At 45.6% G+C, this 13,048-nt stretch overlaps 1 protein-coding gene across 1 annotated transcript; it reads right to left on the bottom strand.

Annotated features, from left to right (window-relative positions):
• Positions 1 to 2,425: 2,425 nt before the first annotated feature.
• FAM221B (family with sequence similarity 221 member B) lies at positions 2,426 to 11,520 on the bottom strand. The gene is made up of 8 exons (XM_032595635.1): positions 11,418 to 11,520; positions 11,302 to 11,345; positions 10,764 to 11,247; positions 8,474 to 8,617; positions 3,551 to 3,661; positions 3,178 to 3,375; positions 2,872 to 2,991; positions 2,426 to 2,506 (listed from the first exon to the last, which is right to left on the bottom strand). Exons 1-8 carry the CDS (start codon positions 11,518 to 11,520, stop codon positions 2,469 to 2,471), a joined length of 1,242 nt encoding a protein of 413 aa, XP_032451526.1. The 3' UTR covers positions 2,426 to 2,468.
• Between the last annotated feature and the right edge of the window lie 1,528 nt (positions 11,521 to 13,048).

Consider the following 13,048-nt stretch of genomic DNA (forward strand, 5'->3'; position numbering starts at 1 on the left):
GAGTGTGTCATTGCTGGGTGAGAAGTATATTTCATTTTGTTGGAATATATATTTTTGACCTAAGGAACAGGGGTCACAAAATGCTAATATACTTACCCAACCAAGGTTTAGCCTGACAGTTAACACTTAGGACAAAAGCCACCACTGTATCTTTTTTTTTTTTTTTTTAATTTTTTTTTTCAACGTTTATTTTTGGGACAGAGAGAGACAGAGCATGAATGGGGGAGGGGCAGAGAGAGAGGGAGACACAGAATCGGAAACAGGCTCCAGGCTCTGAGCCATCAGCCCAGAGCCTGATGCGGGGCTCGAACTCACGCACCGCAAGATCGTGACCTGGCTGAAGTCGGACGCTTAACCGACTGCGCCACCCAGGCGCCCCGCCACCACTGTATCTTTAGGTGGTTTTTGTTGTAGTTGTTGTTGTTATTGTTGTTTTAGCACATCAGTGATTGTGGAATGAATAACATTTGGTGTTTCATTTCCGTTCATTATACAAAGTACATATGTATTGGATGTATATTCCTATTCTGCCCCTTACAATCAATTTTCCATATTATTACATAGTCTATGTAAATATACTTTGTAATGTCTGCATATTACTTCCTTGAATGAGTTTATTACAGTAACCATTCCTTTACTGTTGACTATTGAATTTGTTTCAGTGAATGGTCATTATGGCACTAATTGCATATCAGCAGTCAAGAAGAACTCTACTTCTGGAGATAAGAATAATCTTTTGTATAGCCATATTATTGTTAGAAAGGCCTTTTTCCTCCAATGGGCAGACATTTGACCCTGTAATTTCCCCTAGGAGTTCTAGCAGTCCAGATTGTATTCCTTCCTTTGGAAGGACAGATAGCATCCCCAAATGTGGGGAAATGTGACTGACTGGCCTTTTCTCTGTGCCCTAGAGGCTGTATGCAGTTCTCGTGGTGCCTCTGAGACAGCAGCAACCCCTAGAGCTGCTCTGGAGAAGTTCAAGAGATAAAAAGAGCTGGGATCTAGGAAGAGGAAGGAAACCAGCCAGGCAGGGTAGGTGACTACAAAGCACTTTGAAACTGGTGATTTCTTTAGGTTCTCAGGGAGAGCAAGTAGCACAGAGATTATTCCTCTTTTATAGATCCAGAAACTGAGGCCCAGAGAGGGAAAGTGATGATATGCCTAGGATCACAGAACCAATTAGTGCCAGAATCTCCCACTCCGCATAAAAATAATCTATGATTCACTGATTTTGGCCCCTGGCCTACAGTTTTTACTCCAAACTTTGTGATCCCTGGCAGCTTTTCTCACGTGAGAGCTGCAACTCTCTGTAGGTTCTGACCACTGTCTCCTATGCTTCGATCCCTACCACTACATCTGCTACTGCACCTTATTAGAGCGTCCTAGTCCTTTGACTGTTCCTTTATTCAATCTGTCAGTTGCTTCCTGGCTTCACTTTCTTTCCATTTGTATGGTCAGCTCTCTCCACATCCTCAAGCCTTCTTTTTTGCTTTATTTTCCTGATCATCCTCCCTGATACCTTCCATCACCATCAATCTATTTTGTTTCTCTCTTCCTCTTTAACTAGATTCCTGCTTTCAGCTGTCCCTGAATCCTCAACTATCCACTGATCAGGTTTTTCTCCAGTTCCCCACCTTAGCCTTCCCACACCTTCGCCTCTGTCTTCCCATCTCCTACTCCCCACTCTTATCCCTCTCCTCCCCCACCAGCAACTGACCTTGTCTCCTACTTTGCAGGGGAACTTCAAGATCCTCCTCCCTGCAGCTCAGGGAAGTCCCCATCCTTTTCTTTCTTCCTTCCTCTTGGTCTTAGGAAGCGGTGTTTCTCCTGTGTAGAACAAATCCCTTCACCTCTGCCCTGACCTCATTCCCTCCCTCCATCTTTGGCATCTTGTCTCACCAGGTATCTCTGTTTTTCTTCTGCATCTTCAAAATCTTTTTCTCTACTGGTCCCTTCCTTTTTTCCCTCCTAAAAAATGCTTCCTTGACTGCACATCTCCCTCTGGATATTGTCTGACTTCTCTCCTGCTCTTTTCATCCAAGCTTCTTAAAGAAACTCTTTCAAACTTACCACTTGGTTTCTACCTCCACTGCATCACTGAAACTACATTATCTGAAGACCTTCTAATTGTAAGATCCAATGGACACTTTTCAGTCTTTATCCTACTGGAGTCCCCAACTGCATCTAACATCAGTGTTTCCTCTATCCTTCTTAAACCCCCCTCCCTCCTTGGCTTCCTTGAAGCCACTCTCCTTCTGATGCCAGAGCTAGCAGCTTGAGTGTGGGTGTGGTGGAGGCAGATGCTTTGATCCAGCCTCTCTCCTGTGCGGTGCCCTCTCTTGTTCCCAACAGGTACCAACTCTAAGGTCCTAGGGTGTTTGTCACTGGGCTGGGTTCTGTCCACCCCATACAGAAGCAGGCCAGATTCCAGTGGCTTCCCCTTTCTTTATTGCTGATTCGAGCCAGGCTCAGAGAGGCTTGCGCCAGGTGTTGACAGTGTCTGTCCCTGGAGGAGGGAAAAGCAGAGGTGAAAGGGTCAGGTATGGGGGTCAAATTTAGGGCCAGGCCACAGGTTGTGTGGGCCAGGGAGCCCAGGAGGTCTGGGATGGGTGCTGGGATGGCCGGAGGGCCCCTGTGTCTGTAAAGTCTCAGAGTCAGAATTCCTGACGATGGCTTCTCAGAGGGTAGGCATCTCTGCAAAAGGCACACAGTCTGCTCCTGGGGTTGGAGACCGGTGCAAGTTTGGGATGCAGGCGCTGAGAGAGAGAGGTAGTCCAGGATGGAATGACTGAGGGTGGGAGCACCTTCCTGCCTGGCCTTCTGACTATGGTCCTGGAATGGTCCCGTTCCAGGTTGCCCCTGCCCCCTTACCGTGAGGCCTCCCTCCTCGTCGCCGGGTCTCCTCAGTCTCAAAGAAAGTCTCATGTTCCTCCCAGCGCCGGTCACAGGCCGCACAGAGGAAATTAGACTCAAAGCAGTTGCAGCAACAGCCTAGGGCAAGGGGGAAGCCAAGACAAGTATAGGGAATTGGCACTTTCCCACGGGCTGACTACGTTCTCCTCTCTTCCTCACCAACCACAAACCCAAGTTTCTCCTACCAGTTCCCCCATCCTCATCCCCAAACCATGTGCATCCCATCCATGCCCACCCCTGTACTCCCCTCACCCTAGAAATTACCTTTCACCCTGCAGGAATGGGACCCAGTAGCTGCATGGTCTTCATGGCTGTGTTTGCAGCGACATTGGGCCCTCCAGGCCTTAGGGTCAAAGGTAGCTCGTCTTTTAAGCCAGAACTCACCCACCTCCTCTGGGCGTGATGGGATAAAGCAGAACATGAGGCAGCGGCACTGGCCCACATTGCAGGGCACAGATATGTCTATGGGAATGGGGATGGATGGGAGGATTAGACTGGCACCTAATAGGGCCTAGCCTTCCTGTGCCAGTCCCCCTCCCCCATACCAATACACACACACTTTCTCTCATACATCCCAACACATGGCCCGAGTATAGTTTTCCCTTCCCATGGACAGGGGCTGGTCAGTTCTCCCTACCTGAGACGATCTGGTGCTCTCTCAATAAGTGTCCACAAAAGCATTTGGATTCATCTCCAATTTGGAAACAGTCCCATAGATAATGGGGGCAGCGCCAGCCAATATGGAGACCTGAGTGTGGAGGAATTAACAGGGAAGAGTGAGAAGGAAAAATAGCCTAAGCACCGCCCCCCCCCCCAGCCCCTGTGGTCTCACCTCTTCCCCAGTGTATTCACTCCACCCATGATCTCCACCCTTTGAGACATCTTCCCCATCGGATTTTCTCAGTATCCCACAAGTGTTTCAGCTCCTTTCCCACCCCAGGATCTACTTCATTTCTGTTAGCCTGTCAGAAATGACCGAAGACAGTCTTCAGTTTCTGAAGTGGTTTCTGAGCAGGAAGATTCGAAATGAAATTTTGCTTGAAGACGAACATGAATCTTGCTGAGTTCTCTGTGGCTATTAAGATTCTCATTTCCTCCCCTTCCCACATTAGAGCCTCACTTTGTTTTGTTTCATTGAAGTGTCTAAGTTGAGGGAAAGGGAAGATGATTGGCCAGGTATAGAATAGATGGTGAGGACTGGCACCTAAGGAAATGTGGTTGTTAAAGGGACCAGAAGAGGAGGAGGAGGTTGGGCAGCTCTGGGACCAGGAGGAGGGTTTTCCTCACTTTTCCAGTTTGGCACCTTCCTATTTCCCTTTATGTTCCTGGTGTTCCTGAACTGATGCTATCTATGAACTTGAGAAGGGCTGCCTATAGTTTTCTAAGAATCAGGAGAAAGGGATAGGCCAGAAGTCATGAGTGGTGAAGACCAAGAAAAAGAAGCTTGTGAGGCTAGGAAGTATCCCTGAGAATAGGCACCAGCAAGATGCCACAACCCTTGAGAGCCTGGTTTCAGTAGTGGGATCTGAAATTGGCTTCATGGTCAATCTCACTACAAGGCAAGGGTGGAGCCATTTAAATGTGGGAGAACCAGAGAGCACATTCCACTCATTTTCTCACCCTTCATGAAACCTGAGACTACTCCAACTTCTAGGCAAGAATCCTGTATGAGTCCTTATGGAGTGGGACCTTCAGCTATGGGACTCATTCCCATTTAAAGGCTACAATGAAGTGTCACCTCCACCAAACAGTTGTCCCTGACTTCCTCTGCCTGTCTAGGGGCTCCTCCTCTTTGTTTCTCTGACTCCTTTGCTACTCCTCTCACAGTACAATGCATTATAATAGTGGACTTTTCACTTGTATTCCTCTTAGACTGTAGGTTTTCACCTATATTTCTAGTCCTCGTACAAGGCCTGGCCCAGAATAGGTGCTCAGAGAGCACAGACAGCTTGACTGACTAAATGAATAAGCAAACTCCTTCAGGACAGAAGAGAGACCCAGTATTCTAGGCTTAACACTGAAGTTCCATAAGGAGGGTGGGAAAGAGTTAGTGTCTTCTGGTCTTTGACTCTGGCCAGGGCCACAATCCACAATTCTGTGCCTAATTGTCAGTCTAGTTTTTCTTGCCTTACCCATGATCTTTCAGGGTCTAAAGCCTGTCCAGGCGTGGCTTTTGGCTTTGCTACTTCTGTCTTGATCCTGCCAGCCTGAAGTGTCAGTGCCCCATTATAGCAGTGAGGCTTTGTTGAAAGGGCAGGGTATATAGGTAGAGTCACAATGGAAGTGAGTGGGGGCCAGGATTCCACTAGCGGAATTCTGAACTCTGTCCAGAGCAGCAGGATAGACTCGGTGAACAGATGAGAGGTGGAGGTGAACAAGGGTCAGTGCCCACATATCAAGGTCCCGCTTGAAAGCCTGGGAGAGTCAAGTGCAAGCACTGATATGGGAGTCAGTGCCCCGCCTTTAGATGAAGCAGACTAGAGTTTAAACAGAGACTGGCAACTATACCTCAGACTCCATTATAAATGTCAGTGCCCCTAAAGCAGGACAATTGACATCAGGCTATATAGTCCAGAGTGGGACCCTCTACTCTCTGCTCTGATTCCAAACTGTCTTTCTGTTATAAGTGGACAAGGACTGGTAGGGGGAGGAGACATTATCTGGAATGCCATTTTGACGGTGTACCAGGTGGTTCTAGGTAGTTTCACCTTAAGAATCTGTGCTCCAAGCATTTTCACCGCAAACATTTCCACTGCATGATTAATTGGCCATAGGCAATTTTGCCACGAAAGATAAAATCACAAAAAAATAAAAGGACATTCATTAAAAAGGGCATAGTTAAACATGGAAAATGAATACCAAAATTAAATATGACCTTATTGCAAAATCCAAATATTTGAATTTAAAATGCATAGTGTAGATTCATGGCCATGCTGTGTAAATAACTGATTTTATGTTGTGGATTGTACCCTAAGCACTTGTCTTCAAAGTCTTTCATTCATAGCATTATACAATTTTTTTTTTTGCTTGTTGACTCATCTCCTTGTTCAGCATCTCACTTTTTCTTTTTTTGCTAAAATTTCCTCCTTCACTAAGAGAGGTATCAATTTCCAAATACTAGGATGCATATTTGCCACTGAGCTGTGTATTGTGTTGTGAAAGCCTCCTACACTGTTGTTTGCTCCTGGCATATTGTCACATGTCCATTGATAGACATTCCAAAGTTGTATGGGAAATGTGAGCTCAAAACTCTGCCACAGTGTAGACCATTATGAAGACTAAGATTTATACTATATATATATATAAATGGGAGTACTGTGTCAGTGGAGAAATGAAACCAAACTGCCAAACAGTGGATAAAACCAACAAACTGTCAAATCAAACTGTCAACTAGTTATTTTTTTTTATCTTTTACAGCAAATTGCCTTATGGTCAATTAACTTTGCAGAATAATATTTGTGGCAAAGAGGTCTACGGCACAGATGCTTACTGTGAAAATACCAGGCAAGGTACAACACAGTCAATTCCATGGTCACATACTCACATTTGCATGATAACATCTCTTTTTGCTTAGAATATCTCCATACAACATATGTCTTTTCATGAAGGATGTCTCTAGTCCAGACTTCTCTCCTGAGCTTCAAACCCATACAGCCAGTTGTCTACTGGACCCTTTTACCAGCATGTTCCACAAGCACTTCAAATGCAGTAAATTCAATTCTTCCTTCCGAACCTCGCCCTCATCCTTTGTCCTCTGTTCATCCAACGTGTACTTATGCATCTACTCTGTTTTAGGCATTCATGAATGGCATCATCATCTAATCAGTCTCTTAAGCCAAACACCTAGATGTCATTCCAGGCATGTCCTTCTTTCTTATCCTACACATCCAAAGATCCAAAGGTCAGTTTTGTCTTCTCAGCGTTTCTTGAATCTACTTCATCCACCTATACCCATTCACTTCTTACCCAGACTATTACCAGGGCCAAATGTAGTCTTCCTACATCCAGTCGTATCTTTCTCCAGTCTATGCTACTGACACAGTGGTCTTTCAAAAACACAAATTTGGTCGTGTTGTTGTCCCATTTAAAATCTTGCAGTGACTCTCACGTGCCCTTAGGATATAGTCCCAACTCTTGACCTTTGCCACAGAAATGCCTGTACAATTCTCCTGGTCCAGAGCTGAGCTCTGTCCAACATTGCTTGCAGTTTCCTCCTGGTGCCTTGCCCTGTCATGTCTCACCTTACCTCACTTTTTACCTGGCCACCTCTTTTTACTCATCTTACAGATTTCAGCTGAGAAGTCATCCGTTCCAAGGCTTATTCCCTGAGCCCCCAAGATTGGGTGCCTCTTATCTCTGCTCATGCAGCACTCTGGGCTAACCTCAGTCACAGCAATTATTAGAATGAATTACAATTATCCTTTTACTTTTTGGTGTCTCCCATTAGAGTACAAATTATTTGAGGGGTTTTGTTTTTGAAATCCCACCAACCACTACCTCCACATCTACCTCAATGCCTGACACATAGTTGGTGCTCAATAAATGCTGAATAAATAAAAGCTTACACTTGCTCTTTCTCTACACAGAACATACATGGATTCTCTAGAGACCCAAATGAGATCATTGTGACTTTCTTGGCCCCGGGGTGGAAGGGGAAGGGACCCTGCATGAGAATGAGGAAAGCAAATTGCATGGAGAAGGGAGAAGGACATAGAATTACCTGGCTGTCTTTCTATCTTAGGCCCATCTAGTCTCAACATAACTCTCTTCCTATCATAAGGGGAAAGGAAGTATGAAAGACAAAAATAAATACAGTGATGTCTATCTAATTCAGTCTAGAAACCCCAGAATCTGCAGAGTGGGTCAGGGTGGCCTTCTTTCTGAAGGTATTCCCTGTAGACATGAAGTTCAGCAACACAGGTACACATGCTCACACACCGGATGGCATATGTATACCTAGCACATCTGCACACCCTTTATATGCCGACTAGATAAGCTAGCAAGCCACTAATGGGGCTGTGAAAAGTACTAATTCTGGGCTGAGACTTGGAATTGACAGGGCTGGGAGGTACAACTCTCCTTTTTGGTGGAGAGACTCATGGCTTTTGGGTACCAGGTGATTCTCGGTCTGGCATGCAGGGTGACAGCCTTTTAATGGAGTTCAACCAAGGGGACCAAGGCCTTTTGCCATGTCAGAGCACCAAGTCTCCTGGACTATCCAAGGTCTGGGCCATCTCTGCTTTAAGGTCTGTTTGGTGTAGGCTATTAGAGCCCTAGATGTGGGGTCGGCCTGTGGCCCTGCTTTTTTTTTTTTTTTAAACAACTTCATTTTAGCTGCCTGTCCCTACCTGGGTTTTATATGAATATCTTCACTTTTTTCCTGCACCCATGCCATCCACTTTGGCCCACCTGCCTGCTCCACTCCAATATTTCAGGCAGGCAGCATTGCCATTTCTACAAGGAGCAGCTCTCCATTGTTCAGGGCAGGTTTCCTGATATAGTTGGATTGGAGGTTGGCCATGGGCCTGTCACAGGCCTCTCAAGGGCTTCCTGGGCTCACCTGTCTGGATGGCATTCAGGGTTGCATTCTTCTCCCATTGGAAAAGATAATTTGCCTGAGCACTGAACTTCTTTCTGTGCATTGCCTTAGCCACTTCCACCTTCTCTGTCTGCTGAGTGGGGACCTCTGGTTGAACTGCATAACCTGGGAAGGGAGAGGCTGAGTAACCAAAGGGAAGTAAGGAGTCCCTAAAACTAAAAGAAGGGGCCAGGTCAAAGAGTAACCCAATCCCCTCTTATTGAGACAGGTGTAAGACAGTGATGAGAATGGGGAAAAGTCCACAAAAGACTCTGAATAGCCAAAGTAATGTTGAAAAAGAAAACCAAAGCTGGAGGCATCACAATCCCGGACTTTAGCCTCTACTACAAAGCTGTAATCATCAAGACAGTATGGTAACTGGCACAGACACATAGACTAATGGAATAGAATAGGGAACCCAGAATTGGACCCACAAATATATGGCCAACTAATCTTTGATAAAGCAGGGAAGCATATGCAATGGAAAAAGCCTCTTTAGCAAATGGTGCTGGGAGAACTGGACAGCAATATGCAGAAGAATGAAACTGGACCACTTTCTTACACCATACACAAAGATAAATTCAAAATGGATGAAAGACCTAAATGTGAGACAGGATACCATCAAAATCCTAGAAGAGAAAACAGGCAACAACCTCTTTGACCTCAGCCACAGCAACTTCTTACTTGACATGTTTCTGAAGGCAAGGGAAATAAAAGCAAAAATGAACTATTGGGACCTCATCAAGATAAAAAGATTCTACAAAAAAATTTTTAAGTTCACTTATTTTTGAGAGAGAGAGAGAGAGAGTGAGCAGGGGAGGGGCAGAGAGAGAGGGGGGACACAATTTGAAGCAGGCTCCAGGTTCTGTGCTGTCAGCACAGAGCCTGATGCAGGGCTCAAACTCATGAACTGTGAGATGATGACCTGAGCCGAAGTCAGATGCTTAACTGACTGAGCCACCCAGGAGCTCCAAAGATAAAAAGCTTCTGCACAGCAAAGGAAACAATCAAAACTAAAAGGCAACCAATGGAATGGAAGAAGATATTTGCAAATGACATATCAGATAAAGGATTAGTGTCCAAAATCTATTAAGAACTTAACGAACCCAACACCTGGAAAACAAATAATCCAGTGAAGAAATGGGCAGAAGACATGAAAAGACACTTTTCCAAGGAAGACATCTGAATGGCTGACAGACACATGAAAAGATGTTCAATGTCACTCATCATCAGGGAAATACAAATCAAAACCACATTGAGATACCATCTCACACTGGTCAGAGTAGCTAAAATTAACAATTCAGGGAATAATAGATGCTGGAGAGGACATGGAGAAAGGGGAACCCTTTTGCATTGTTGGTGGGAATGCAAACTGGTGCAGCCGCTCTGGAAAACAGTGTGGAGGTTCCTCAAAAAAATTAAAAATAAAATTACCCTATGACCCAGCAATTGCACTACTAGGAATTTATCCAAAGGATACAGGAGTGCTGATTCATAGGGGCACATGTACCCCATGTACCCCAATGTTTATAGCAGCGCTTTCAACAAATTACGGAAAGCCAAATTATGGAAAGAGCCCAAATGTCCATCAACTGATGAATGGATAACGAAGATGTGGTTTGCGTCGGGCTCTGTGCTGACAGCTCAGAGCCTGGAGCCTGCCTCACAGTCTGGGTCTCCGTCTCTCTCTGCCCCTCCCCCACTCATGCTGCCTCTGTCTCTCAAAAATAAATAAACATTAAAAAATTAAAAAAAAAAAGAAGATGTGGTTTATATACACAATGGAATACTACTTGGCAATGAGAAAGAATGAAATCCTGCCATTTGCAACAACTTGGATGGAACTGGAGAGTATTATGCTAAAAAATAAGTCAGTCAGAGAAAGACAGATATCCTATGTTTTCACTCATATGTGGAACTTGAAGAGCTTAACAGAAGACCATGGGGGAAGGGAAAGAAAAAAATAATTACAAACAGAGAGGGAGGCAAACCAAAAGAGACTCTAAAATACAGAGAAAAAACTAAGGGTTGATGGGGTGGGGGGTTAGGGGGCAGGGAAAATGGGTGATGGACATTGAGGAGGGCACTTGCTGGGATGAGCACTGGGTGTTGTATATAAGTGATGAACCATGGGAATCTACTCCCTAAGCCAAGAGTGCACTGTGTACACTGTATGTTAACTAATTTGACAATAAATTATATATATATAATGGGGAATGGGGAAAAGTGCAGGCACAATTACGGCTAACTCCTTTCTTCCCCTTCTTCTTGCCCAGCTGGTGTCCAGGCTGAGCTGTGTGTGCGGTACTGTCAGTGGCATCCACCTGCTCCTTGTCCTCTCCTTCCTCTTCCTTCTCCTTTGCAGATGTGTCCAGGTGGACCTGGGCTGAAGGGCCTGAAAGGGAGTGCTTTAGAAGGATCTCAGACTCAGAGATCTGGGTAGACCTCCCTGTCTGTGAGACCTCACTGGAGGAATACTCAGAGAGGTCTTCCTTCAGAGTATTAGAGGAAGGTACAGTGATACGGCCTTGTGATGAGGTATGAAAAGAAAGGTGTTTCTCTGGGACCTTAAACATGTGAGTCTCCAATAGGGTCTCAGGGATAGTGGTTTCCAAAGGGATCTCAGAGACAGAGTATCCTAAAGAGGTCTCAGGGATGGAAGGCTCCAAAAGGGTTTCAGAGGTGTGGATCTCTAAAGGGGCCTGGGAAGCAGATGGTGTCATATGAGATTCAGAGGTGTGGGGCTCTAAGGGGGTCTCAGGGATGTAAGTTGCCAAAGGGGTTTCAGAGGTGCGGGTCTCTAAAAGGGCCTGGGAAGCAGATGGTGTCCTATGAGATTCAGAGATGTGGGGCTCTAAAGGGATCTCAGAGGTGTGGGGCTCTAAAGGGGTCTCAGGGATGGAAGTCTCAAAGGATGTTTCAGGGCCAGGGGGCTCCTGTGAGTCCTTGGCAGAGGGGTCCTTTGAAGAGGGGTGTTCCTCTGCATCCATGGTGGTTTGAGGCTCTTCTGTGACCTCGTCTGCTTCCATCTAGTGGTAGAATAAGGTACAGGCTTCATTAGGTTGGGATCGGAGGTTGGAGGGTCTGCAAGTCAGAGTTCACGGGGGGGATTATGGAATTAGGATAAAGTTTTCTGTGCACCTGAGATGTAAAGGGGAAGCAAGATGAACTTTGGGTCAGGGTATGGTGCCAAGAGGTTCACCTGTGTGCCTAGATGCCGTATGGCATGTAGCTATGGGTTGTGAGGGAGCTTAAAGATAGAAAGGCTGAAGCAGTCAGAATCCCATCAGTAGATGGTAGCAGAGGACCATGCCCCAGGAAGAGCCTGAACATAGCAGCTTGGCTAGTCCAAGAGCAGGGGCCTGAGCCTTAGGACCAGGATGTTCAGGCAGTGGAGTTCTAGAGACTGGGATACTATCAAACCAAGGTGGGGGTTTGCTCTTAAGAGTGCAGGACAATGCCATGATGCATTAGGCAGGGCCCTGACTGCAGCCTGTTTTGTCTAGGGATCATAATCAAGCCTCCCTTGATGTCATTCATGTCCAAGGCTTCAATTACTTCCGGCTGGTATGCTGATGATTTCTAAATTCATAATTCCAGCTCAGACCTCTTTAAATCCCTGTACTTCACACTCAAACCCAATTGCTTGCTGGACATTGCTAAATGGATGTCCCACAGGGCATCAAAACTGAACTCTGGGAATTATTTTAGTCTTATCCTTTCCCCTCAGCCCTCATCTTCAAATAGGCACCAAGAACTGTGTTTCCTGTCTTCTAAATACTGTATTACCAAAATCCATTCTCTCCCCTCCAATTCTGTTCAAGTTCTCATAGTTTTCTACCTGGATTATGAAATAACTTTGCCCCTCTGCGACTTTCCCCAGCACATCAATCCACTCAGCCATTCTTTCATTGATTTATGTAACTTATACTTAAATTTTTTTTTACTTTTTTTTTTTTTTTTTTTTGAGACACAGAGCATGAGCAGGGGAGGAACAGAGAGAGAGGGAGACACAAAATCCAAAGCAGGCTCCAGGCTCTGAGCTGTCAGCACCAAGCCCGACACGGGGCTCAAACCCACGAACCATGAGGTCATGACCTGAGCTGGAGTCGGAAGATTAACTGACTGAGCCACCCAGTTGCCCCTGTAAACTGATACTTTTTAAAGAGCCTAATCTTACACTTTCACCCAGGCACTGTGCCAAGCACTGGACTCTGAAAGAATCTGGGAAGGTGGACCAGGTTAACCCAATGACAATACAGATGAGGTGATGTTGTGCTGGGGTAAGCTCAGGATGCTGTGGGGAGTGAGGTGTGACTAATTTATCTGGGAGGGATGTCTAAAAGAAGTCAGCCCTCCTTAATGACCCACTGGAGATCTTTCTAAAATGCAAGCCTAACAATGCTGTTCCTTTGCTTGAAAACACTCAGTTGTCTCAGCCTTAAGATTAACTCCAAATTTCTGGGCCCTGACATTCAAGGCCTGTCATTACTTGCAACACTGCCTAACTTTTCCAGCCTTAACTTTCTGTGCTCCCTACTTTCCCCCTCATGCTCC

The sequence above is a fragment of the Lynx canadensis genome, chromosome D4 (genome assembly GCF_007474595.2).
Source record: "Lynx canadensis isolate LIC74 chromosome D4, mLynCan4.pri.v2, whole genome shotgun sequence".
Classification (NCBI taxonomy): Eukaryota; Metazoa; Chordata; class Mammalia; order Carnivora; family Felidae; genus Lynx; species Lynx canadensis.

Excerpts from the sequence above, each read along its gene's own strand:
- FAM221B (XM_032595635.1), bottom strand. The coding sequence starts at position 11,520 with ATGGAAGCAGACGAGGTCACAGAAGAGCCTCAAACCACCATGGATGCA. Across the intron at positions 11,346-11,417 it reads GGACTCACAGGAGCCCCCTG|AGCCCCACATCTCTGAATCT; the intron begins GCCCTGAAACAT and ends AGATCCCTTTAG. Across the intron at positions 2,992-3,177 it reads CCATTCCTGCAGGGTGAAAG|GCTGTTGCTGCAACTGCTTT; the intron begins GTAATTTCTAGG and ends CCCTTGCCCTAG.